At 51.2% G+C, this 27,703-nt stretch overlaps 1 protein-coding gene across 1 annotated transcript in view; it reads right to left on the bottom strand.

Annotated features, from left to right (window-relative positions):
* Positions 1 to 26,183, bottom strand: part of HCN2 (hyperpolarization activated cyclic nucleotide gated potassium and sodium channel 2) — a 71,600-nt gene extending 45,417 nt beyond the window's left edge. The window contains exons 1-2 of the mRNA XM_066604764.1: positions 25,728 to 26,183; positions 1,285 to 1,708 (exon numbers count right to left, since the gene is read on the bottom strand). Coding sequence (XP_066460861.1) covers positions 1,285 to 1,708; positions 25,728 to 26,176 — 873 coding nt within the window. The 5' untranslated portion in view covers positions 26,177 to 26,183. The remainder of the gene's footprint in view (positions 1 to 1,284; positions 1,709 to 25,727) is intronic.
* Positions 26,184 to 27,703: the final 1,520 nt, after the last annotated feature.

The raw sequence follows: 27,703 nt of genomic DNA, 5'->3' as shown, positions 1-27,703 counted from the left end.
GTCCCAGGCCTCTCACTAGCCAAGGCAGATCCTACTGCACACTGATGAGGCAACCACCCCGAAACAGCCGGCAGTGCATGGCTATTCTGGCTTTGGCTCACAATTCCCAGTCATTGTTGTAAGGCTTGTTTAAAAAGACATAAACTTGCAGGAATGCTGCCTTCCAATAGGTGGCGCTGCATAGGGATTGTTCCATCCTCCATTTAATTCAAACTCAAAAAACAGTAAATTCTTTTTTTTGCCAGTTGCTCCCCAAGCAAAGATAAAAACTAATGATAAAATGTTAGTTATTCCTTCCATTACATGGATGCAATAGAACTGGACCTCATCCTGCATGGCGCCGGGTCTCACTCAGCTACACTGCCAACAAAATCACGTTATGACTGCTGCAACACAAAAGGGGACACTATTTACTGGTTCTTAAGGCTAAGATGAGTCATGTCACTGAGGGGTTAATAATGACCTTCTGTGCCAAATAGATTTACATGAGACAGAAATTCAAACCCACAATTAAAGAAAGTGACTTTTTGGGAGGGTTTTTCTAAATTTAGTGTAACTATTAAAAAGGTTTCACATCATTAATCACAGAAGCCATTGGTGGCCCCTCAGACGACACGGAGAACTGCTCTCTTCCATGGAACACTTTGAACTGAAGAACAAACAAAGAGGTTCTCCTCAGTCAATAACCTACTTGATCCACATAGAGCCCGACGGCGCCAACAGATCCCACCAAGGACTGTAGATGTAGCGCCTGACCGACACTGCAGCTTTGGTAACGTTTACTGCAGTGCTGCAGTGTGGGTGAAGGCTGGATCTATCAAAGGCAAATTACAGGATTTCTCCTCCAAAAATACGCAATTCGAAACCTGAACATTAGTTCTTTTCAGAAGTTCTGCGGCAAAACCAAAGCATCGGCAATCCCAGGAGGCTAATAGCAAGAAGTGGAAGAAAATGCTGAACTATCTAGTACTTACCCGTTAAATGTCCCACTGCTCAAGTCCCGAGAGCTCTTGCAGCGGTCACAAACTGTTCATCAGTCACATGACTCAACCTCTGGTCTCAGCAGTCACATGATGTACATGGCAGCATCACCATTGAAACCAGAGATAGTCTGCGGTGGTCATGTTAATGATGGCCGGCACAAGACCGCCACAGGAGCTTCGGGCACCAGAGCCGTGGGACATCTAACAAGCCTTTAATATCCTATTTCGTTTCCTGCCATCAGCCAGTTTTTGGTGCAAGTTCTGGAAAATCCATTTAGAAGCCCAAACCAACAGCACTCACCTCTTCCCATTGATGAATGTAGCGGATGAGCCTGGAAAGTCGAAGTAACCTAAGTAGACTGAGGATTTTAGTAAACCTCACAATTCGTAAGGCGCGGGCAGTCTTGTAGACCTCAGAGTCAATACCCTTTTCTACAATAAGAAATATGTAGTCCACAGGAATGGAGGATACAAAGTCCACCACAAACCAGGTGCGCAAGTACTTGCGCTTGATCTTTTGCGGATCCAAGACGATTTCAGTGTTGTCCTCAATCACAATACCTGTGCGGAAGTTCAGGACCAAGTCCATAAGAAAGAAGGTGTCTGACACCACATTAAATATGATCCACGGTGTGGTCGTCTCATCTTTGAAGAAAGTGATTCCCACAGGGATGATTATGAGGTTCCCCACCATGAAAAGTAGCATTGTGAAGTCCCAGTAGAACCTACACACAGAAGGGGAAGAATTAGAGGCCTTTCATGACTTAGGAAGTACAGAGTTTATTTATGGGAAACATCAAGGACACGTCAGCAGACAAAAGGAAAAACTAATAAAATCTGTTATGAAGTCTGAGAAGGATTGAGGAGAAAGTAGAGAAAACAGGAATAAAAAAAACTTACAAAAACTATTATTAGATCTAGAGATGAGCGAGCACAGAAGAGTAACTATCAGTTATAGGGATCCAGTTAGAGATGAGCGAGCACGCTCGGTTAAGGCAGTTACTCGAGTGAGCACCGCTGTTCTCGAGTAACTGCAAAGTAGTTCGAGCAGATTCGTGGTGGTGGGGGGGGGGGGGGGGGGGGGAGAGAGAGATCTCTCTCACTCTCCCCCCTGCCGCCCCCCCGAATCAGCTCGGACCAGTATGCAGTTACTCGAGAAGAGCGGTGCTCACTCATCTCTAATTAGATCCCTATAACTGATAGAGTAACTCTTCCTATTTCAAACATTCAACATTTTCTAACATTACCGATTTCTTATATTTTCGGCCTTTTTTAGTGCCGCTTCTTCCCATTTGATCATCATTTTACACATGCTTATAACGCTCCAAGGATTTCATTAAATTTGTTTCAAAAAACCCTTCAATTATTATTCATCCTTCATTTCTTCTACCTTCCTGGGCCGAGTCATTTGTTGTGTACGCATTACACCGCAAGTCCTGACCGAATAGGTGGAATGGGAACGTTTCAGACCACAACTTCATAGGAAGGCCAGAGAACATACAGGATAGGCCGTGGAAAAGTAGCTGGCCTCCAACAATACTGCGTCAGGGGGAATGAGCAAGCGGACTGTTTTTACCAAAGCTTTATTGATTATGGCTGGAGGTTGTCTGCGTTCACTTCTATGCACATTGTTACGTGTTGGGTGATACTGCCTGCAGCTCTTCAACAGTGATGTAGCAGATAGTGTCCATGAGGTTCTCAGTGACTTCATCCAGGGTATGTGGACTATCGGCGTACACCTTCTGCTTTAAAGTTCTTCCACAGATAAATATTGCATGTGAACGCGGGAGCCGACGGGGCGAGTGAACATGGTGGCTGTAACCCCTTGCTCACAGTTCACTCTTCTGTAAACAAGTCATGCCCCCGTGCCAGCGAGTCTCAGGAGGTGCCGCAACCCATCTGGTTGGAAAAAGTAGTACATTTTTTCTTCTGGTATTAATGGTTTGTAAAACCGCTCGAACGTTCCAGATAAACCGCAGTCTTCATAGTTATTTTTTTTAATTAGTATATTTACGCTAAAATAAAGCTGTGATCGGGTTCCTCGTTTTGATCTATAGTATGTCTGGTTTTGGATTACAGAGCGCATATAGCAATGGTTTTGGTTGGCGTCGGCTTTGGGTTATTTTCTTTCTTATGTATATATTGTTGTTTTATTCTGCAATTTTTTTTATTTCTGTAATTATGTTTTTTACTATCTGTGTCCCCCTTGACGTCACATAAGACCTCTGGGAGGCATTCATATGTTCTTTTATTTGACACTTTTCCGCTGTAGCTGGGGATCATTCATAGGAGCCTCAGTTACAGGGAAAATATCCCCCTGTAGTAAAAGTAGTCACTGGCAGAGCTGATCAGGGTCTGCAGGACCCTGCAGCTCTGCTGTGCCCACCACGTGTAGTGGAAGTTACACTTCCACATCTTAGTACATAGCACTCTTTGAACACTATCTACCCGGGAAAAGAGAAGGCAGAAGTGGTTAAAAACCACTTCTCCCTTCTCCTTCGGGTTCAGGTTCTCAGCTGTGACCAGAAATACAGCGTGGGATTAAAGCCCCTGTTTCTGTAATCAAGCAGAAGTAGGGGCTTTAATCCCATGCCGCATGCTGCGAATTGCCCTGCTTCTCTGCGGTCAGCCTATCTTTTGATAGGGCTGACCGGCGGCGGCTCCTGCTCCCGGGCGGCGGCTCCCACAGCGGAGCTTCGTCGCAGGATACTGCATCGTCCGTGGACAGTCGGCCAAAATCACCTTACCCAACTTGTACAGGACATGAATAGGGGGACGGCCATTTTAGACTTCTTATTAACCAACAGACCTGACAGAACAACAGTTGGGCCACCTGGGAAATAGTGACCAAAATATTATACATTTCCAGTTGTCTTTCAAGAATAAGTTTCATTGGGGAGCTATAAAAGTACTAAACTTCAGGAAGGCCAAGTTTGATCAGTTCAAAGATGCCTTTAATGTTGACTGGGATAAAGGCCTCAAAAAAGAAGAGTACAGACAGTAATGGGAAAAGATTAAAAACAACCAAATCACTTACTGTGAGCAGCTGCTACCATACAGGAGTAACACGGATATGAACAGGAGAAAACCAATGTGGCTCAATAAAGATGTAAGGGGGCAACAAACAGCAAAGAGAAAGCGTTTACACTACTAAAAGAAGGCAGAGAAGAAACACTAAAACCTACAAGGAAAAAAATAAATGATGTAAAAAGCAGATAAAAAGCAGCAAAGATGAAGACAGAGAGACTTACTGCCAAAGAGAGTAAAGCTAACTCTGAGCTGTTCATCAATTATATTAACAGCAAAAAGATTAATTACTGTAAGTGCTGGCCCTTTAAAAAATAATGGGCCTATATGTCACCAGCGTAACCCGGAGGAAGTGCAGAGCCGTCTCAAAAAGATAAAATTAGACAAATTGTGGGGTCCCATCGGCATACACCCCCAGCTTCTAAGGGAATTAAGTAATGTGATAGACAGACCCGTGTGTCTTATATTAGTGATGGCGTTTGTTCCACTAGATTGGCACATAACCAATGTGCTGCCGATATAGAATGGGTCAAAAAGTGAATCTGGTACTACAGGCCAGTAAGTCTCAGTTCTATTGTGGGTAAAATGTTTGAAGGGTGTCTAAGTGATGCCATCCTGGAGGTCCTCAAGAAAAAATAGCTGTATAACTCCATATCAGCTTGGGTATATGAGAGATCGCTCCTGTCACACCACCCTATGATATCGTGCTGCAAAAAGGCTGGTATGTAACATGAGAATACTTGGTCTGGGCAAGAATGTGTGCAAGTGAGTAACTGGTCAGAGATAGGAAGCAGAGGATAGTTATAAATGGTATATACTCCGATTGGTTCACCATTATTAGTGGGATACCTCAGGGGGCAGTATTGGAGGGGTTACTAAATGGGTACCACAGGGGGCAGTATTGGAGGAGTCACTGTTACTAGTGGAGTACCACAGGGGGTAGTATTGGAGGCGTAATCGTTACTAGTGGGTTACCACAGGGGGCAGTATTGGAGGGGTCATCATTACTAGTGGGATACCCACAGGGGGCAGTATTGGAGGGGTCATCGTTACTAGTGGGATACCCACAGGGGGTAGTTTTGGAGGGGTCATCGTTACTAGTGGGATACCCACAGGGGGTAGTTTTGGAGGGGTCATCGTTACTAGTGGGATACCCACAGGGGGTAGTTTTGGAGGGGTCATCGTTACTGGTGGGATACCCACAGGGGGTAGTTTTGGAGGGGTCATCGTTACTAGTGGGATACCCACAGGGGGCAGTATTGGAGGGGTCATCGTTACTAGTGGGATACCCACAGGGGGTAGTTTTGGAGGGGTCACCGTTACTAGTGGGATACCCACAGGGGGTAGTTTTGGAGGGGTCACAGTTACTAGTGGGATACCCACAGGGGGTAGTATTGGAAGGGTTACTAAAGGGGTACCACAGGGGGCAGTATTGGAGGAGTCACTGTTACTAGTGGAATACCACAGGGGGTAGTATTGGAGGGGTTATTAAAGGGGTACCACAGTGGGCAGTATTGGAGGAGTCACTGTTACTAGTGGAGTACCACAGGGGGTAGTATTGGAGGGGTCATCATTACTAGTGGGATACCACATGCGGCAGTATTAGATGGGTCACCGTTACTAGTGGGATAACCACAGGGGGTAGTATTGGAAGGGTTACTAAAGGGGTACCACAGGGGGCAGTATTGGAGGAGTCATCGTTACTAGTGGGGTACCACAGAGGGCAGTATTGGAGGGGTCACTGTTACTAATGGGGTACCACAGAGGTCAGTATTGGAGGGGTCATCGTTACTAGTGGGATACCCACAGGGGGTAGTATTGGAGGGGTTACTAAAGGGGTTCCACAGAGGGCAATATTGGAGGAGTCACCGTTACTAGGGGGTACCACAGGGGGCAGCATTGAGGGGTCACTTTTACCAGTGGAGTACTACAGGGGGCTGTATTGGAGAGGTCATCATTATTAGTGGGGTACCACAGGGGGCAGTATTGAAGGGGTCACTATTACTAGTGAGGTAACACAGAGGGGAGTATTGGAGAGGTCACTGTTACTAGTGGGGTACCACAGGGGTCAGTATTGGAGGGGGTCACTGTTAATAGTGGGGTACCACAGGGGGCAGTATTGGAGGGGTCACTGTTAATAGTGGGGTACCACAGGGGGCAGTATTGGAGGGGTCACTGTTACTAGTGGGGTACCACAGGGGGCAGTATTGGAGGGGTCACTGTTACTAGTGGGGTACCACAGGGGGCAGTAGTGGAGGGGTCACTGTTACTAGTGGGGTACCACAGGGGGCAGTAGTGGAGGGGTCACTGTTACTAGTGGGGTACCACAGGGGGCAGTAGTGGAGGGGGTCACTGTTACTAGTGGTATACCACAGGGGGCAGTATTGGTGGGGTCACTGTTACTAGTGGGGTACCACAGGGGGCAGTAGTGGAGGGGTCACTGTTACTAGTGGGGTACCACAGGGGGCAGTAGTGGAGGGGTCACTGTTACTAGTGGGGTACCACAGGGGGCAGTAGTGGAGGGGTCACTGTTACTAGTGGGGTACCACAGGGGGCAGTAGTGGAGGGGTCACTGTTACTAGTGGGGTACCACAGGGGGCAGTAGTGGAGGGGTCACTGTTACTAGTGGGGTACCACAGGGGGCAGTAGTGGAGGGGTCACTGTTACTAGTGGGGTACCACAGGGGGCAGTAGTGGAGGGGTCACTGTTACTAGTGGGGTACCACAGGGGGCAGTAGTGGAGGGGTCACTGTTACTAGTGGGGTACCACAGGGGGCAGTAGTGGAGGGGTCACTGTTACTAGTGGGGTACCACAGGGGGCAGTAGTGGAGGGGTCACTGTTACTAGTGGGGTACCACAGGGGGCAGTATTGGAGGGGTCACTGTTACTAGTGGGGTACCACAGGGGGCAGTAGTGGAGGGGTCACTGTTACTAGTGGGGTACCACAGGGGGCAGTAGTGGAGGGGTCACTGTTACTAGTGGGGTACCACAGGGGGCAGTAGTGAAGGGGTCACTGTTACTAGTGGGGTACCACAGGGGGCAGTAGTGGAGGGGTCACTGTTACTAGTGGGGTACCACAGGGGGCAGTAGTGGAGGGGTCACTGTTACTAGTGGGGTACCACAGGGGGCAGTAGTGGAGGGGTCACTGTTACTAGTGGGGTACCACAGGGGGCAGTAGTGGAGGGGTCACTGTTACTAGTGGGGTACCACAGGGGGCAGTAGTGGAGGGGTCACTGTTACTAGTGGGGTACCACAGGGGGCAGTAGTGGAGGGGTCACTGTTACTAGTGGGGTACCACAGGAGGCAGTAGTGGAGGGGTCACTGTTACTAGTGGGGTACCACAGGGGGCAGTAGTGGAGGGGTCACTGTTACTAGTGGGGTACCACAGGGGGCAGTAGTGGAGGGGTCACTGTTACTAGTGGGGTACCACAGGGGGCAGTAGTGGAGGGGTCACTTACTAGTGGGGTACCACAGGGGGCAGTAGTGGAGGGGTCACTGTTACTAGTGGGGTACCACAGGGGGCAGTAGTGGAGGGGTCACTTACTAGTGGGGTACCACAGGGGGCAGTAGTGGAGGGGTCACTGTTACTAGTGGGGTACCACAGGGGGCAGTAGTGGAGGGGTCACTGTTACTAGTGGGGTACCACAGGGGGCAGTAGTGGAGGGGTCACTGTTACTAGTGGGGTACCACAGGGGGCAGTAGTGGAGGGGTCACTGTTACTAGTGGGGTACCACAGGGGGCAGTAGTGGAGGGGTCACTGTTACTAGTGGGGTACCACAGGGGGCAGTAGTGGAGGGGTCACTGTTACTAGTGGGGTACCACAGGGGGCAGTAGTGGAGGGGTCACTGTTACTAGTGGGGTACCACAGGGGGCAGTAGTGGAGGGGTCACTGTTACTAGTGGGGTACCACAGGGGGCAGTAGTGGAGGGGTCACTGTTACTAGTGGGGTACCACAGGGGGCAGTATTGGAGGGGTCACTGTTACTAGTGGGGTACCACAGGGGGCAGTAGTGGAGGGGTCACTGTTACTAGTGGGGTACCACAGGGGGCAGTAGTGGAGGGGTCACTGTTACTAGTGGGGTACCACAGGGGGCAGTAGTGAAGGGGTCACTGTTACTAGTGGGGTACCACAGGGGGCAGTAGTGGAGGGGTCACTGTTACTAGTGGGGTACCACAGGGGGCAGTAGTGGAGGGGTCACTGTTACTAGTGGGGTACCACAGGGGGCAGTAGTGGAGGGGTCACTGTTACTAGTGGGGTACCACAGGGGGCAGTAGTGGAGGGGTCACTGTTACTAGTGGGGTACCACAGGGGGCAGTAGTGGAGGGGTCACTGTTACTAGTGGGGTACCACAGGGGGCAGTAGTGGAGGGGTCACTGTTACTAGTGGGGTACCACAGGGGGCAGTAGTGGAGGGGTCACTGTTACTAGTGGGGTACCACAGGAGGCAGTAGTGGAGGGGTCACTGTTACTAGTGGGGTACCACAGGGGGCAGTAGTGGAGGGGTCACTGTTACTAGTGGGGTACCACAGGGGGCAGTAGTGGAGGGGTCACTGTTACTAGTGGGGTACCACAGGGGGCAGTAGTGGAGGGGTCACTTACTAGTGGGGTACCACAGGGGGCAGTAGTGGAGGGGTCACTGTTACTAGTGGGGTACCACAGGGGGCAGTAGTGGAGGGGTCACTTACTAGTGGGGTACCACAGGGGGCAGTAGTGGAGGGGTCACTGTTACTAGTGGGGTACCACAGGGGGCAGTAGTGGAGGGGTCACTGTTACTAGTGGGGTACCACAGGGGGCAGTAGTGGAGGGGTCACTGTTACTAGTGGGGTACCACAGGGGGCAGTAGTGGAGGGGTCACTGTTACTAGTGGGGTACCACAGGGGGCAGTAGTGGAGGGGTCACTGTTACTAGTGGGGTACCACAGGGGGCAGTAGTGGAGGGGTCACTGTTACTAGTGGGGTACCACAGGGGGCAGTAGTGGAGGGGTCACTGTTACTAGTGGGGTACTACAGGGGGCAGTAGTGGAGGGGGTCACTGTTACTAGTGGTATACCACAGGGAGCAGTATTGGTGGGGTCACTGTTACTAGTGGGGTACCACAGGGGGCAGTATTGGAGGGGGTCACTGTTACTAGTGGGGTACCACAGGGGGCAGTAGTGGAGGGGTCACTGTTTCTAGTGGGGTACCACAGGGGGCAGTAGTGGAGGGGTCACTGTTTCTAGTGGGGTACCACAGGGGGCAGTAGTGGAGGGGTCACTGTTACTAGTGGGGTACCACAGGGGGCAGTAGTGGAGGGGTCACTGTTACTAGTGGGGTACCACAGGGGGCAGTAGTGGAGGGGTCACTGTTACTAGTGGGGTACCACAGGGGGCATTAGTGGAGGGGTCACTGTTACTAGTGGGGTACCACAGGGGGCAGTAGTGGAGGGGTCACTGTTACTAGTGGGGTACCACAGGGGTCAGTAGTGGAGGGGTCACTGTTACTAGTGGGGTACCACAGGGGGCAGTAGTGGAGGGGTCACTGTTACTAGTGGGGTACCACAGGGGGCAGTAGTGGAGGGGTCACTGTTACTAGTGGGGTACCACAGGGGGCAGTAGTGGAGGGGTCACTGTTACTAGTGGGGTACCACAGGGGGCAGTAGTGGAGGGGTCACTGTTACTAGTGGGGTACCACAGGGGTCAGTAGTGGAGGGGTCACTGTTACTAGTGGGGTACCACAGGGGGCAGTAGTGGAGGGGTCACTGTTACTAGTGGGGTACCACAGGGGGCAGTAGTGGAGGGGTCACTGTTACTAGTGGGGTACCACAGGGGGCAGTAGTGGAGGGGTCACTGTTACTAGTGGGGTACCACAGGGGGCAGTAGTGGAGGGGTCACTGTTACTAGTGGGGTACCACAGGGGGCAGTATTGGGGGGGGGTCACTGTTACTAGTGGGGTACCACAGGGGGCAGTATTGGAGGGGTCACTATTACTAGTGGGGTACCACAGGGGGCAGTAGTGGAGGGGTCACTGTTACTAGTGGGGTACCACAGGGGTCAGTAGTGGAGGGGTCACTGTTACTAGTGGGATACCACAGGGGGCAGTACTGGACCCTATTCTTCTTAATATATTTATTAACGACCTGGTAGAAGGATTGTACAATAAAATGGCAATATTTGCATGAGATACAAAACTATGTAAGGTAATTAGGCCGGCTGCACAGGGGCGCGTCGGATCCCACATGTGTAATCCGGCAGTGGAATCTGACCCAGTGCCCAGCCGGCATCCACGCGTACCTACCATTCTTTTATCTTCTCTGTGCTGTGGATGGTCCACATGGCGCACAGTCCGACATGCGCAGTACAGAATTTTTTTCTATACCTTTGCTTTTCTCGCATCATCACCTAGCGATGACGCAGAATCTGCAATCTCTCCGCGATGTCATTAAGAAAGGGCTGCGGATGATACGGCTTCAATGGAAGCTGCCAGTGCAGAATCCGCGCAAAAATAGAGCATGCTGTGGTTTTCCTCTGCGAGCGTAAAATCACAATTATTTACACTCGTGTAGAGGAAAAAGCATTTTTCAACAGCATGCTATGAGCGGCATTTGCTATGGAATCCGGAAGCAGAGGCCCGCTCTGAATTCCGCAATGCAAATCCGCCCATGTACAGCCGGCCTTAACACGAGAGGACGCAAGGCGGTTGCAAGAGTGTCTGGATAAGTTGGGGGCAGAAAAGTGGCAGATGAGGTGTAACACTGATACATGTGCGGTTCTGCACACGGACGGAAATACATGTCACCGTTACACACTACATGGGAAACCAGTGGGGACACCGACATGGAGAAGGACTGGGGGGTTTTAGTTAACTGTAAGCCTAACTGGAGCAACCAGTGTCAGGCAGCTGCTGCCAAGGCAAATAGGATCATGGGGGCATCAGAGGAGGTCTAGGGGCGCATGATGGGAACATTGTTCTTCCTCTTTACAAGTCACTGGTCAGACCACATGTGGGATATTGTGGACAGTTTTGGGCTCCGGTACTCAAGGAGGACATATCAGGGCTTGAGCGGGTACAAAGCGGGCAACTAAAGTAATAAACAGAATGGGGGGACTACAATACCCAGAGAGGCTATCAAAATTGGGGTTATTTAGTTTAGAAAAAAGATGGCTGAGGGGCAACTTCATAACTATGTATAATATAGCGGGGGTCAGTGCAGAGATCTCTCCCATCATCTACTATACCCAGGACTGTAACAAGGGGGCGCTCTAATAACTATGTATAATATATCAGGGGTCAGTACAGAGATCTCTCCCATCATCTATTATACCCAGGACTGTAACAAGGGGGCGCTCTAATAACTATATATAGATATATCAGGGGTCAGTACAGAGATCTCTCCCATCATCTATTATACCCAGGACTGTAACAAGGGGGCGCTCTAATAACTATGTATAGATATATCAGGGGTCAGTACAGAGATCTCTCCCATCATCTATTATACCCAGGACTGTAAAAAGGGGGCGCTCTAATAACTATGTATAGATATATCAGGGGTCAGTACAGAGATCTCTCCCATCATCTATTATACCCAGGACTGTAACAAGGGGGCACTCTAATAACTATGTATAGATATACACTACCGTTCAAAAGTTTGGGGTCACACTGAAATGTCCTTATTTTTGAAGGAAAAGCACTGTACTTTTCAATGAAGATAACTTTAAACTAGTCCTAACTTTAAACAAATGCACTCTATACATTGCTAATGTGGTAAATGACTATTCTAGCTGCAAATGCCTGTTTTTTTGTGCAAAATCTACAAAGGTGAAAAGAGGGCCATTTCCAGCAACTATCACTCCAGTGTTCTAATGGTACAATGTGTTTGCTCATTGGCTCAGAAGGCTAATTGATGATTACAAAACCCTTGTGCAATCATGTTCACACATCTGAAAACAGTCTAGCTCGTTACAGAAGCTACAAAACTGACCTTCCTGTGAGCAGATTGCGTTTCTGGAGCATCACATTTGTGGGGTCAATTAAACGCTCAAAATGGCCAGAAAAAGAGAACTTTCATCTGAAACTCAACAGTCTATTCTTGTTCTTAGAAATGAAGGCTATTCCATGCGAGAAATTGCTAAGAAATTGAAGATTTCCTACAACGGTGTGTACTACTCCCTTCAGAGGACAGCACAAACAGGCTCTAACCAGAGTAGAAAAAGAAGTGGGAGGCCGCGTTGCACAACTAAGCAAGAAGATAAGCACATTACAGTCTCTAGTTTGAGAAACAGACACCTCACAGGTACCCAACTGGCATCTTCATTAAATAGTACCCGCAAAACACCAGTGTCAACATCTACAGTGAAGAGGCGGCTGCGGGATTTTGGGCTTCAGGGCAGAGTGGCAAAGAAAAAGCCATATCTGAGACTGGCCAATAAAAGAAAAAGATTAAGATGGGCAAAAGAACACAGACATTGGACAGAGGAAGACTGGAAAAAAGTGTTGTGGACGGATGAATGCAAGTTTGAGGTGTTTGGATCACAAAGAAGAACGTTTGTGAGACGCAGAACAAATGAAAAGATGCTGGAAGAATGCCTGACGCCATCTGTTAAGCATGGTGGAGGTAATGTGATGGTCTGGGGTTGCTTTGGTGCTGGTAAGGTGGGAGATTTGTACAGGGTAAAAGGGATTCTGAATAAGGAAGGCTATCACTCCATTTTGCAACGCCATGCCATACCCAGTGGACAGCGCTTGATTGGAACCAATTTCATCCTACAACAGGACAATGACCCTAAACACACCTCCAAATTGTGCAAGAACTATTTACAGCAGAAGCAGGCAGCTGGTATTCTATCGGTAATGGAGTGGCCAGCGCAGTCACCAGATCTGAACCCCATTGAGCTGTTGTGGGAGCAGCTTGACCGTATGGTACGCCAGAAGTGCCCATCCAACCAATCCAACTTGTGGGAGATGCTTCTAGAAGCGTGGGGTGCAATTTCACAAGCTTACCTCAACAAATTAACAGCTAGAATGTCAGAGGTGTGCAATGCTGTAATTGCTGCAAAAGGAGGATTCTTTGACGAAAGCAAAGTTTGATGTAAAAACAATGTTATTTCAGATACAAATCATTATTTCTAACCTTGTCAATGTCTTGACTCTATTTTCTATTCATTTCACAACGCATGGTGGTGAATAAGTGTGACTTTTCATGGAAAACACAAAATTTTTGGGTGACCCCAAACTTTTGAACGGTAGTGTATCAGGGGTCAGTACAGAGATCTCTCCCATCATCTATCATACCCCAGACTGTAACAAGGGGGCACTCTAATAACTATGTATAATATATCAGGGGTCAGTGCAGAGATCTCTCCCATCATTTATTATACCCAGGACTGTAACAAGGGGGCGCTCTAATAACTATGTATAATATATCAGGGGTCAGTACAGAGATCTCTCCCATCATCTATCATACCCCAGACTGTAACAAGGGGGCACTCTAATAACTATGTATAGATATATCAGGGGTCAGTACAGAGATCACTCCCATCATCTACTTATACTACTTATACCCAGGACTCTATCCACTTGAGCGTTCTGAGCGGGGTATGCAGAACAAAGGCCACCCTGCAGTGATTTTCGGGGAAGGTCTTAAAGGGGTTGTCTCGCGGCAGCAAGTGGGGTTATACACTTCTGTATGGCCATATTAATGCACTTTGTAATATACATTGTGCATTAAATATGAGCCATACAGAAGTTATTCACTTACCTTCCCTGCGCTGGCGTCCCCGTCTCCATGGCTCCGTCTAACTTCAGCGTCTAATCGCCCGATTAGACGCGCTTGCGCAGAAGGGTCTTCTGCCTTCGGCTCGGCAGCAGCGGCGTTCTGGCCCCGCCCCCTTCTACGCGTCATCATGTAGCTCCGCCCCGTCACGTGTGCCGAGTCCAGCCAATCAGGAGGCCATGGAGACGGGGACGCCAGCGCAGGGAAGGTAAGTGAATAACTTCTGTATGGCTCATATTTAATGCACGATGTATATTACAAAGTGCATTAATATGGCCATACAGAAGTGTATAACCCCACTTGCTTTCGCGAGACAACCCCTTTAAAATATAAGCTCTTGCATGAAAATCATCCCTAGAATGTGTAAAAAAAAATAAAAATTATATATACACACTCACCTCTCAGCTGCGTGTAGCCGCATTTTCTCCCTGCACTGCTCTGTAGTTCTTTCATCAGGCGGGGGATTTAAAATCCCCGCCTGCTGAAATAGCTGTATCTGATTGGCTGAGCGCTTAGCCAATCACAAGCAGTGCTCAGCTATTCAATGAATGACAGCTAAGCACTGCCTGTGATTGTCTGAATGCTGTGACCAATCACAGGCAGCACTCAGCTGTCATTCATTGAATGGCTGAGTGCTGCCTGTGATTGGCTAATCGCTCAGCCAATCAGATACAGCTTTTTCAGCAGGCGGGGATTTTGAATCCCCTGATGAAATAACTTCAGAACAGTCCAGGGAGAAAATGTGGCTGAGCCCCAGCAGCGGCGGAGAGGTGAGTATATATATATTTTTTATTTTTTACACCAGCTAGGGATGATTTTCAGGGAAGGGCTTATATTTAAAGCCCTTCCCTGAAAATCACTGCAGGGGTTTCGGCATCCTATACTCCTGCTGTATTCATGGAGCACACAGCTGGTATACAGCTGAGCGCTCCAAGCGGCGTATGCAGAACACAGCTGGACCGCTCTGTTCTTCATACTCCTGCTGTGTTCATGGAGCAGGATACAATAGTATCAGTGGTATCCTGCTGTGAACTCAGCGCGCGGCACTAATGAGGCTCATCCTTGTCTCTCCACTTGGTGAAAGACAACAATAAACAACTCGTTAATGAAAACTGCACGATGTCAGAGCTATTAGACCCAACGCTTCTCCATCAAAACACGGCTTTGCATCGTTGGGTCTAAATGGGCCTTTACATACTGGGTTACAATATTTTTAGATTGTTGGGCACTTCAGCACTCGACAGTCATCCCAGCAATTACCGCATCTATGCTTACACACTGGTGTGATAATCATTCAGTGAATGGAGGCGAAGCGCGCCAGCAATCGCATACCGCTACCTGAGTCCACTCACAATGAACAGGCAGTCATTCATAGATGAGTGATTACCTGTTTACACGAGCCGATCGCCTGCAGTTATTGCTGGTCGTTCAGTCCCTGGCAGCGTTTATACTGGACCATTATTGGTCCGTTTCGCACAATCCAGTGAAATCTGAATAATAATCGTATAAATGGCTCCCGATACGCACTTTTTTCTCCCGATTATACAAGTCCTAAATAGAAGCCAACAAGAAACGTGTGGATTTGTATCTGTTACTGTAACAGCTGAGCCAAAGCCAAAGACGTTTGCTACTTCTACCAACCATGGTGGCCCAGGGGTTAACAGATTTTGTGGTCTTTTTCCTTTGACACGCTTAACCCTCGCTATGACACCGGCATCGAAGCGCAGCCTAAAAATTGTTCAAAATTGAAATTGCCAAGATAATGATCCGGGTAGATCTGTCGGCCACAATAATACCTGGTTATTGTTAGTATGAATAGGGGCAATCACATGCTAACATTCCAGACGTTACCGCCAAACACTGAGTACTACCGCTACCAGATACACTTGTATAGGAAGCCATCAGACACTAGGTTACAGAGTACAAGAAACAAGCTTCATTTTCATTGCGGTTCCCTTCATCTAATTGGATTTTCCAATCATTGGCCTGGATTAGCTTCTTATTAATTAGATATCTAAGTTAATTGGAAACATTTCCCTGCGAGACTCAAGAGGAATGTAATGGGAGTTGTAGGATTCGGTCTTGGAAAAAGAGGATAAATCAACCACGCGTAGCGTGACGGCTTTGTATACCGTATTGGCAGTAGGCCCCGCCTACCGGATCGCCAATTCAAGATGCCACTCTTACGTTAACACGCTAGTGACCGCTTGTACCATCTATGCCTTTAAGGGGTATTCCAAAGAATGACTTTCATCATCTACCCATATCTCACCATTGAAGCCCCAACTGATCCTGAGAACAGGGATCCCGTGTTCCCCTCTCCTCCTCTCTAGCTGGGATACAAGATGTGATACGGGAATTCTTGAGGCTCTAGTACCCTATTGTACCACCTCTAGCTTGGATACAAGATGTGATACAGGGGGCATAGAGGCTCTAGTACCCCGCTGTACCACCTCTAGCTTGAATACAAGATGTGATACGGGAAGTCATTGAGGCTCTAGTACCCTGATGTACCACCTCTAGCTTGGATACAAGATGTGCTATGGGCAGGCATGGAGGCTCTAGTACCCTATTGTACCACCTCTAGCGGACAATGAGACAGTTGGAGCTGCTGGTGCTTGTCGGACAATCAGATACTCCTCTCTACTGGTGGTCTGTAAGGGGTCCTGAGCCCGGTCACCTTGTGTGCCCCCATCCACTGGTCCCAACACCCCCTAACAGTCTGGTCAGATGCTCCTCTCTACTGTTGGTCAGTAGAGGGGTCCTGAGCCCAGTCACCTTGTGTGCCCCCATCCACTGGTCCCAACACCTCCTAACAGTCTGGTCAGATGCTCCTCTCTATTGGGGGTCTGTAGGTGGCGTCCTAAGCCCGGTCACCTTGTGTGCCCCCACACATACACTGGTCCCAACACCTGCTAAGTCTGGTCAGACGCTCCTCTCTACTGGTGGTCTGTAGGAGGGTCCTAAGCCCCAGTCACCTTGTGCACCCTCACACATCCACTTGTTCCAACACCCACTAACAGTCTGGTCAGACACTCCTCTCTCCTGGTGGTCTGTAGGGATTGTCCTGAACCCGGTCACCTTGTGTCCCCCCCCATCCACTCGTCCTAACACCTCCTAACAGTCTGGTCAGATGCTCCTCTCTACTGGTGGTGTGTAGGAGGTCCTGAGCCCGGTCACCTTGTGTGCCCTCACACTTTCACTGGTCCCAACATCTCCTAACAGTCTGGTCAGACGCTCCTCTCTACTGGTGATCTGTAGGGGGCGTCCTAACCCTGGTCACCGTGTGTGCCCTCATACATCCCCTGGTTCCAACACCCACTAACAGTCTGGTCAGATGCTCCTCTCTACTGGTGGTCTGTAAGGCGTCCTGAGCCCAGTCACCTTGTGTGCCCCCATCCACTGGTCTCAGCACCTCCTAACAGTCTGGTCAGACGCTCCTCTCTACTGGTGGTCTGTAGGGGGCATCCTGAGCCCGTTCACCTTGTGTGCCCTCATACATCCACTGGTCCCAACACCTCCGAACAGTCTGGTCAGAGCGGCCGGTGGGGGACAATTCATTGATATGGCCATCCAGCTTCTCACACCCCAATAAAGCGCCCCCCTCTGGTAACGGGGTGAAATCCCTTCTCTGCATCGTAGAGGCGTCTAGTGGTCAACAAGCTCTACACAAGCGGAAGAAGAGATCACTACACACAAGGAGCCTCCGAGAGCCTCTTATAGGACAAGGGGGGAACTACTTTTAGGGCCTCCAGTGACAAGACCGTTCATCTAATCACCACAACTCTCATCATTTACAGATCTGCCTTAGATGGGGCCGGAGGACGAGGTTTGCAGCTCTGTCTTTCTGGTTTGATTTTTTTTTTCTTTACAATGAGTGTGTTGAACTGTTTGTGTGATTAGCTTATTTGATTGTGTTCGTCTATACTTGTGACTCAGATAACAATGAGATGTCTTATCATTGCTAAACGCAGAAATCCAGACAATTCAGAAGGGTTCACTTACTTTTCATGAAAATGTATTGTACAAGCATTACTGTTGCCATGAGACAGGTGTGGATTCAAGAAAGTCAGGAACTAGTAATATTAAACCACTTGCATTATGGACTCCTCTGCTCGGCCCCTCCGGCTCTACAACATGATGCCGGCGGTGAACCTTCCCCCATAAACTATATATCGATCTGCTCGGCCCCTCCTGCTCTACAACATGATGCCGGCGGTGAACCTTCCCCCATAAACTATATATCGATCTGCTCGGCCCCTCCGGCTCTACAACATGATGCCGGCGGTGAACCTTCCCCCATAAACTATATATCGATCTGCTCGGCCCCTCCTGCTCTACAACATGATGCCGGCGGTGAACCTTCCCCCATAAACTATATATCGATCTGATCGGCCCCTCCTGCTCTACAACATGATCCCGGCGGTGAACCTTCCCCCATAAACTATATATCGATCTGCTCGGCCCCTCCTGCTCTACAGCATGATGCCGGCGGTGAACCTTCCCCCATAAACTATATATCGATCTGCTCGGCCCCTCCGGCTCTACAACATGATGCCGGCGGTGAACCTTCCCCCATAAACTATATATCGATCTGCTCGGCCCCTCCTGCTCTACAACATGATGCCGGCGGTGAACCTTCCCCCATAAACTATATATCGATCTGCTCGGCCCCTCCGGCTCTACAACATGATGCCGGCGGTGAACCTTCCCCCATAAACTATATATCGATCTGCTCGGCCCCTCCTGCTCTACAACATGATGCCGGCGGTGAACCTTCCCCCATAAACTATATATCGATCTGCTCGGCCCCTCCGGCTCTACAACATGATGCCGGCGGTGAACCTTCCCCCATAAACTATATATCGATCTGCTCGGCCCCTCCTGCTCTACAACATGATGCCGGCGGTGAACCTTCCCCCATAAACTATATATCGATCTGATCGGCCCCTCCTGCTCTACAACATGATCCCGGCGGTGAACCTTCCCCCATAAACTATATATCGATCTGCTCGGCCCCTCCTGCTCTACAGCATGATGCCGGCGGTGAACCTTCCCCCATAAACTATATATCGATCTGCTCGGCCCCTCCGGCTCTACAACATGATGCCGGCGGTGAACCTTCCCCCATAAACTATATATCGATCTGCTCGGCCCCTCCTGCTCTACAACATGATGCCGGCGGTGAACCTTCCCCCATAAACTATATATCGATCTGCTCGGCCCCTCCGGCTCTACAACATGATGCCGGCGGTGAACCTTCCCCCATAAACTATATATCGATCTGCTCGGCCCCTCCTGCTCTACAACATGATGCCGGCGGTGAACCTTCCCCCATAAACTATATATCGATCTGCTCGGCCCCTCCGGCTCTACAACATGATGCCGGCGGTGAACCTTCCCCCATAAACTATATATCGATCTGCTCGGCCCCTCCGGCTCTACAACATGATGCTGGCGGTGAACCTTCCCCCATAAACTATATATCGATCTGCTCGGCCCCTCCGGCTCTACAACATGATGCTGGCGGTGAACCTTCCCCCATAAACTATATATCGATCTGCTCGGCCCCTCCGGCTCTACAACATGATGCCGGCGGTGAACCTTCCCCCATAAACTATATATCGATCTGCTCGGCCCCTCCGGCTCTACAACATGATGCTGGTGGTGAACCTTCCCCCATAAACTATATATCGATCTGCTCGGCCCCTCCTGCTCTACAACATGATGCTGGCGGTCTGGACAGAATGTTTAATGTGACAGCCTCCATTTAACTAAAATACTCCTGTGTAGATATCACTGTTACACATTAGTCATGGCGCTTGCTGCTGTTCTTTTGATCCCCCCTCATCTGCTGGTGGTCACACATGCTCAGTTGCTCACACATGTCCAGTCATTCTTACTCTTGTGTGACCAGTCTACTAGAAGAGGTTTTTTCTTCAGTACTGTACCCATAGGGAGGACCTTCTTAAAGGGGATGAAAAGAGCAGCAGGTGGCTCGATAACCGGAAGAGCTGCACACAGGAGCAATTGTTACGCTTCGCATGATCAAAAATGAGAATGTTGTACGGAGCGACAACTACTTCATTTTGGTTGGTTTCTCATTTCTGAAGAAAGTGGGAAGATAAAAGATAGTAAGAGCCGAAGCCGCTGACCTGGTGATAGGAAGGCTACAGGTATCAGCGGAATGGAAGAGGTGCTAGGGGCACTTCAAGGTTACCACTAGAGATGAGCGAACGTACTCGTCCGAGCTTGATACTCGTTCGAGTATTAGCGTGTTCGAGATGCTCGTTACTGGAGGCGAGCACCACGCGATGTTCGAGTTACTTTCACTTTCATCTCTGAGACGTTACCGCGCTTTTCTGGCCAATAGAAAGACAGGGAAGGCATTACAACTTCCCCCTGTGACGTTCAAGCCCTATACCACCCCCCTGCTGTGAGTGGCTGGCGAGATCAGGTGTCACCCGAGTATATAAATCGGCCCCTCCCGCGGCTCGCCACAGATGCATTCTGACATAGATCAGGGAAAGTGCTGTTGGTGCCGGAGCTGCTATAGGGAGAGCGTTAGGGGTATTTTAGGCTTCAAGAACCCCAACGGTCCTTCTTAGGGCCACATCTAACCGTGTGCAGTACTGTGGAGGCTGCTTTTTGCAGTGTTGCACTTTTTTTTTTTTTTGTATATCGGCCGTGCAGAGCATTGCGCCCTGCAGTAATTATACATACTCCAGGGCCAGTAGTGGTGGTGAGGCAGGGACAGAAGACATATATTTATTGAATATAGGCAGTGGGCCTTTCCAAAAACATTTGGGGAAAAAAATCTATTTGGGCTGCCTGTGACTGTCCTCAGTGTACTGGGTCTGTGCTGGGTGTAGTTGTCCTCCTAATTCATACGCAGTCAGCTAAGTGTTATAGCAGGCTTGCGCAAAATTATTTCCTGGCTCTGCTGTGCGTTCGGTAAGCGAAGTCAGCCTCCAACCACAGGCCAATAAGCGGCACATTTAATTACAGCGTTCTGTTTCTGCACTACTGGTAATACACCATGCTGAGGGGTAGGGGTAGGCCTATAGGACGTGGACACGGGCGAGGACGCGGAGGCCCAAGTCAGGGTGTGGGCACAGGCCGAGCCAGTGCGGTGGCCAGGGGTAGTGGCAGGGCCAGACCGAATAATCCACCAACTGTTTCCCAAAGCGCCTCCTCACGCCATGCCACCCTGCAGGGGTCAAGGTGCTCTACGGTGTGGCAGTTTTTCACAGAGACGCCTGACGAACGACGAACAGTGGTGTGCAACCTTTGTCGCGCCAAAATCAGCTGGGGAGCCACCACCACCAGCATGCGCAGGCATATGATGGCCAAGCACCCCACAAGGTGGGACGAATGCCGTTCACCGCCTCCGGTTTGCACCACTGCCTCTCCCCCTGTGCCCCAACCTGCCACTGAGATCCAACCCCCCTCTGAGGACACAGGCACTACCGTCTCCTGGCCTGCACCCACACCCTCACCTCCGCTGTCCTCGGCCCCATCCAGCAATGTCTCTCAGCGCAGCGTCCAGACGTCGCTAGCACCACTGTTTGAGCGCAAGCGCAAGTACGCCGCCACGCACCCGCACGCTCAAGTGTTAAACGTGCACATTGCCAAATTGATCAGCCTGGAGATGCTGCCGTATAGGCTTGTGGAAATGGAGGCTTTCAAAAGCATGATGGCGGCGGCGGCCCCGCGCTACTCGGTTCCCAGATGCCACTACTTTTCCCGATGTGCCGTCCCAGCCCTGCACGACTACGTCTCCCGCAACATTGTACGCGCCCTCACCAACGCGGTTACTGCCAAGGTCCACTTAACAACGGACACGTGGACAAGCACAGGCGGGTAGGGCCACTATATCTCCCTGACAGCACATTGGGTGAATTTAGTGGAGGCTGGGACAGAGTCAGAGCCTGGGACCGCTCACGTCCTACCCACCCCCCGAATTGCGTGCCCCAGCTCGGTGGTGGTATCTGCGGCGGTGTATGCTTCCTCCACTAAACCATCCTCCTCCTCCTCCTCCTACGCAACCTCTGTCTCGCAATCAAGATGTGTCAGCAGCAGCAGCAGCATGTCGCCAGCAGTCGGTGTCGCGCGGCGTGGCAGCACAGCGGTGGGCAAGCGTCAGCAGGCCGTGCTGAAACTACTCAGCTTAGGAGAGAAGAGGCACACGGCCCACAAACTGCTGCAGGGTCTGACAGAGCAGACCGACCGCTGGCTTGCGCCGCTGAGCCTCCAACCGGGCATGGTCGTGTGTGCCAACGGCCGTAACCTGGTGGCGGCTCTGCAGCTCGGCAGCCTCACGCATGTGCCATGCCTGGCCCACGTCTTTAATTTGGTGGTTCAGCGCTTTCTGAAAAGCTACCCACACTTGTCATACCTGCTCGGAAAGGTGCGCCGGCTCTGCGCACATTTCCGCAACTCCAAGACGGACGCTGCCACCCTGCGCACCCTGCAACATCGGTTTAATCTGCCAGTGCACCGACTGCTGTGCGACGTGCCCACATGGTGGAACTCTACGCTCCATGTTGGCCAGGCTCTATGAGCAGCGTAGAGCTATAGTGGAATACCAACTCCAACATGGGCGGCGCAGTGGGAGTCAGCCTCCTCAATTCTTTACAGAAGAGTGGGCCTGGTTGGCAGACATCTGCCAGGTCCTTGGTAACTTTGAGGAGTCTACCCAGGTGGTGAGCGGCGATGCTGCAATCATTAGCGTCACCATTCCTCTGCTATGCCTCTTGAGAAGTTCCCTGCAAAGCATAAAGGCAGACGCTTTGCACTTGGAAACAGAGTCGGGGGAAGACAGTATGTCGCTGGATAGTCAGAGCACCCTCATGTCTATATCTCAGCGCGTTGAGGAGGAGGGGGAGGAGCATGAGGAGGAGGGGGAAGAGACAGCTTGGCCCACTGCTGAGGGTACCCATGCTGCTTGCCTGTCATCCTTTCAGCGTGTATGGCCTGAGGAGGAGGAGGAGGATCCTGAAAGTGATCTTCCTAGTGAGGACAGCCATGTGTTGCGTACAGGTACCCTGGCACACATGGCTGACTTCATGTTAGGATGCCTTTCTCGTGACCCTCGCATTACACGCATTCTGGCCACTACGGATTACTGGGTGTACACACTGCTCGACCCACGGTATAAGGAGAACCTTTCCACTCTCATTCCCGAAGAGGAAAGGGGTTCGAGAATGATACTATACCACAGGGCGCTGGTGGACAAACTGATGGTAAACTTCCCATCCGACAGTGCTAGTGGCCGAAGGCGCAGTTCCGAGGGCCAGGTAGCAGGGGAGGCACAGAGATCAGGCAGCATGTACAGCGCAGGCAGGGGAACATTCTCCAAGGCCTTTGCCAGCTTTATGGCTCCCCAGCAAGACTGTGTCACCGCTCCCCAGTCACGGCTGAGTCGGCGGGAGCACTGTAAAAGGATGGTGAGGGAGTACATAGCCGATCGCACGACCGTCCTCGGTGACGCCTCTGCCCCCTACAACTACTGGGTGTCGAAGCTAGACACGTGGCCTGAACTCGCGCTGTATGCCCTGGAGGTGCTTGCAGAATGAATAGTGTGTGGCACATAGGTTCCCCATTGCTATGCCCACGTGTGCAGCTCCTGATGGCGGTGGCACAGGATTATATTTCTCATTGCTTCTGTACAGCATTGTGGGCTATCGCCCCGCCCCTTTTAAAGAGGGTCGCTGCCTAGCCGTGCCAACCCTCTGCAGTGTGTGCCTCTGGTTCCTCCTCATGGCAGACGCACTTCTAAATAGACATGAGGGTGGTGTGGCATGAGGGCAGCTGAAGGCTGGGCAGGGACACTTTGGTGTGCGCTGTGGACACTGGGTCGTGCGGGGGGGGGGGGGGTTGGGCAGCATGTAACCCAGGAGAAGTGGCAGCGGAGTGTCATGCAGGCAGTGATTGTGCTTTGTTGGAGGTAGTGTGGTGCTTAGCTAAGGTATGCATTGCTAATGAGGGCTTTTCAGAAGTAAAAGTTGTTGGGAGGGGGGGGGGGCCCACTCTTGCCGGTATTGTGGCTTAATAGTGGGACCTGGGAACTTGAGATACAGCCCAACATGTAGCCCCTCGCCTGCCCTATCCGTTGCTGTGTCGTTCCCATCACTTTCTTGAATTGCCCAGATTTTCACAAATGGAAACCTTAGCGAGCATCGGCGATATACAAAAATGCTCGGGTCGCCCATTGACTTCAATGGGGTTCGTTACTCGAAACGAACCCTCGAGCATCGCGAAAAGTTCGTCCCGAGTAACGAGCACCCGAGCATTTTGGTGCTCGCTCATCTCTAGTTACCACCTGACTGCTGCAACCAATCAGAGTTCAGGTGCCACACTCTTCCAGCATCTGAGCGGTGAAGCCAGGAGAGCGGCAGGTGACCGCCGTGGCCTGTGATTGGCTGCAGGGGTATAGTGGTGGATCTCAGGGCTGCAGAGCCGGATCAGGGAAATACTGGAGGTTTATTATTTTAACAGATTCGAATCCATTTTTACAAGCTTGCATTACATCCAGAGAACCCCTCTAAAGAGACTCTGCCACCAGGTATATGTACCCCTCTCTGAGGGTGGCACAGGGCAGTGCCCATCACACTGATTACAGTGATGTGTCTGCTGGTGATCTGTGCAGGAGTTTGGGAGAAACTTGCCTTTTATCAGTAGCAGCACATGCATAGAGGACTACTTAAGGTAATCCTGGATATGCATGAGCTGCAGGCTAGCTTCACCCACTCTGCCCCCAGCCAATGATTGATAGCAGAGGCGTAGTTTGAAGCTGCTGTTTCCCAAAGCAAAACCTGTAACCGGGCCCCAAACTATAATGCTTTATTCATACTACTAGGCTTACTATATGTGGAAGAGAGGCCTTATGGGCCCCACGAGGCTCCTGGGACCAGGGGCCACCGCATCCCCTGTAGTTACACAAGTGATTGACAGTAATAAACAGAGTGCTGTCAATCATTGGCTGGGGGCAGAGTGGGTGGAGCTAGCCTGCAGCTCATGCATATCCAGGATTACCTTAAGTAGTCCTCTATGCATGTGCGCTACTGATAAAAAACAAGATGCTCCAAAACTCCTGCACAGATCGCCAGCAGGCATACCGCTGTAATCAGCGTGTCGGGCACTGCCCTGTGCCACCCTCAGAGAGGGGTACAAACAGGTGGGGACAGTCTCATATGAAGTGACAGCTTCAGCACCTCGGACAGCTCTTACTTCAGCTACAGGCCACACATAGCGCTTTCAGGTCAGCACCTCGGACAGCTCATATACATGTATACACCTACTGGACGTACAGGGGTCGTTGGCACAACCTTGGCATCTCATCACCCACCAGAGCAGTTTATGTACATGAGTACCATCAGGGCTACAAGCCCTTTAAATGCCCCCATCCGAGCTTCAGGTGCCGCCAGTGCCCACATGTATTGTACATGGCATGCAAGGTTGTGGGGGCAGAGGAGAAGTTCTCCCCGGACATCTGCTGGGTGCGGGAGGGGCTGCTGACCCCCCGGGGTCATGAGTGGCACCCTCAGACACGGGTGACCCTGGCAGCGGAGTGGATGCCAGGTGATACCCGGCTGCAGCTTCACACATCAAGTACATCGCAACCTTGAGGAGGAGAGGGAGGAGAGAGCCGCTTAACCCCTTCCCTGCTGGAGGGACCTGTAGAGGCGGCCTGGTCTGCAGCACCGGAGGATGCCACCTTCCCTCCCTGGCACACATCGTCCTCTCCTCTGCAAGGCATCCATGCCAAGGGCTTCACTGCCCAGCCATGCCAGTCTGTAGGCTTACGGAGCCCCACCTGTGCCCGCTGCATCCCAGGAACCAGCAGGGATGCTGCCAGGCTCTAAGCAGGCACCCATGTGCCACACACACAAGACAAGCCCAATGACCTTCTGGTGTCCCTCTAAAGCCTGGCAGCGAGGAACTGCCAGCGGGGGAGGGAGCCCACCTACCTGAAGTCACTGTAGGGGTGGATGATCCAGGCCCCCGCGGACTTCACCCGCTCCTGCTCCCGCTCCACCGCCTTCTGGCTGCCGAACATCCGGAGAGAGAACTTGTTGACCCCCGGCTGCAGCATGGCAGAGAGTTGGCGGTGCATGAACCCTGAGCGCGGCTCGTCCTCCCCGGCCTCGCCATCTTCAGTGTCCTTGCCCGGCGAGGACCCCCGCGGAGGCTCGGTGGAGAAGGACACCTTGTGTTCCCGGGGCGGCGCCTCCGAAAGCTCCCTCCTGCACTCCCCATTCGGGCTGCCCTTCCCGGTGCCCGGAGTACCCGCCGAGCTACATGGGCTGCGGGTGCCTCTTCTCCCCGCAGTCCGGGGCTGCTGCTCGTCGGGTGTCGCAGCTGCCTCCACTGCCCTCATCACCGATGTACTACTACCGCCGCCTCCCCGCCCGTCCATGGCAGCGGGGACCTGCGGAGTGAGCAGAGGGAGGGACCGCGGGGCGGGGGAGCTCAGTAGGCGTGTCACATCTAAAGAGTCAGCCAATGATGAAGGAAGTGGGCGGGTACCTGGCGCAATATCCAATGAACGCAGAGCAGTCGTACGAACGGCTGAAATACGCCTACGTGGGCGGAGACTTAGTGGAACACAGAACGTGACGGCACAGCCGTGGTGACTAATAGCGATGGAGTTTTGACCGTGCCTTGCGCATAACGTTGCTGATAGGACAACGGGAACTGGGGGGCGGGAAATAAAGGCAGATGGACCAATGAGCAGAGGAAGATGACTGCACGAAGGTCCTCGATTGGCGGACTGTAGAAAAAGAGTCAGAGTGGACTGCAAGGAGCTGTGGAGGGGCGGGGTATCAGCTGAAGGAGGCGGTGTCAGTGTGCTGTGGGCGTGTCCACACAGGGGACGGGGCTGGGATGGTCAGTGGAGGGATCGCGGGAGGGAGCGGCGCGCTGGCCTGGATCTGCGGAGATAATCCCGCGGCCGCATTAGGAATGTTATGTTATGTTTGCTAAAGTGGATTGCAGGGGATTTACATGGATTTATGGAATAATGATGAAACAAAGAACTGAGAAGAGTTACAATGTAGCCAGCGGGGGGCGGGGTGACCCTGACTGCTGCTGTGGATCCAGAAATAAGGGGGTGGAGAAGCCCGCTGTGGGTCACATGACAGGCCTGTGACGTCCAATCGTGATGCATATTACACTCCATAGCGGTGCAGCAAAATCAATGGGTGTGCGAAATAATCAGGAAATTGCGCATTTACAGAGCAAAACAAGACGGTTTTGTGTGTTTTTCAGCACGAGCGTAAAAAGACTGCCGATAGGTGGAAAAACGCAACGGCGCACGTCAGGGCGGCAAGACTGCGTGTTCATGGACTAAAATACGCGTACGCCTGTGTGACATCACGCTGAGGCCGCACATGGACGCATCTGCGCACGCAGTGAATACAACCCACCCATGTTAATGCAGTCATTACCAGTATGAAGTCAGTGGGAGCGTCGGGAGGGGGTTATACAATATCCCAGAAGGCGGCTGTATACTGACTGATAGAAGAGAGCAGGTAGAAGCACCACAACCCCCAGCATGCACACAGCTATATGGAGGAGCCGGACACTCACAGACCTCCTTATATGGAGAGGGGGGGGGGCGGCTGATTAGTACTAAAAACAGTCATATACAGGGTGTCAGACCATCTGGTACTTGTAGTGCATCACGCAGGCTCACAACCTATTAATGATTTGAGTCCAGCGGGCTGCCCTGCACCTCGTAGGTGACCCACGCTGGCACCCTGGGCTCCCCAACGCTCCATGCCGCACCGCATGTCACTAATAAATACGGGGTATTGGTTAATACTTTGGCCAAAATACAGGAGCTCACAACCCGCGTCAAGGGTCCTCGTGTACCTGTCAGTCCCTACGCTAACATCTGGCTGTCTGCATGCTGGGGGTTAAGTGGTCCATATACCTGCCCTCT

This window comes from Eleutherodactylus coqui, chromosome 5 (genome assembly GCF_035609145.1).
Source record: "Eleutherodactylus coqui strain aEleCoq1 chromosome 5, aEleCoq1.hap1, whole genome shotgun sequence".
Taxonomy (NCBI): Eukaryota; Metazoa; Chordata; class Amphibia; order Anura; family Eleutherodactylidae; genus Eleutherodactylus; species Eleutherodactylus coqui.
Note: the sequence above shows the minus strand (reverse complement) of the source record. Positions and strands in the feature narration are given on the sequence as shown.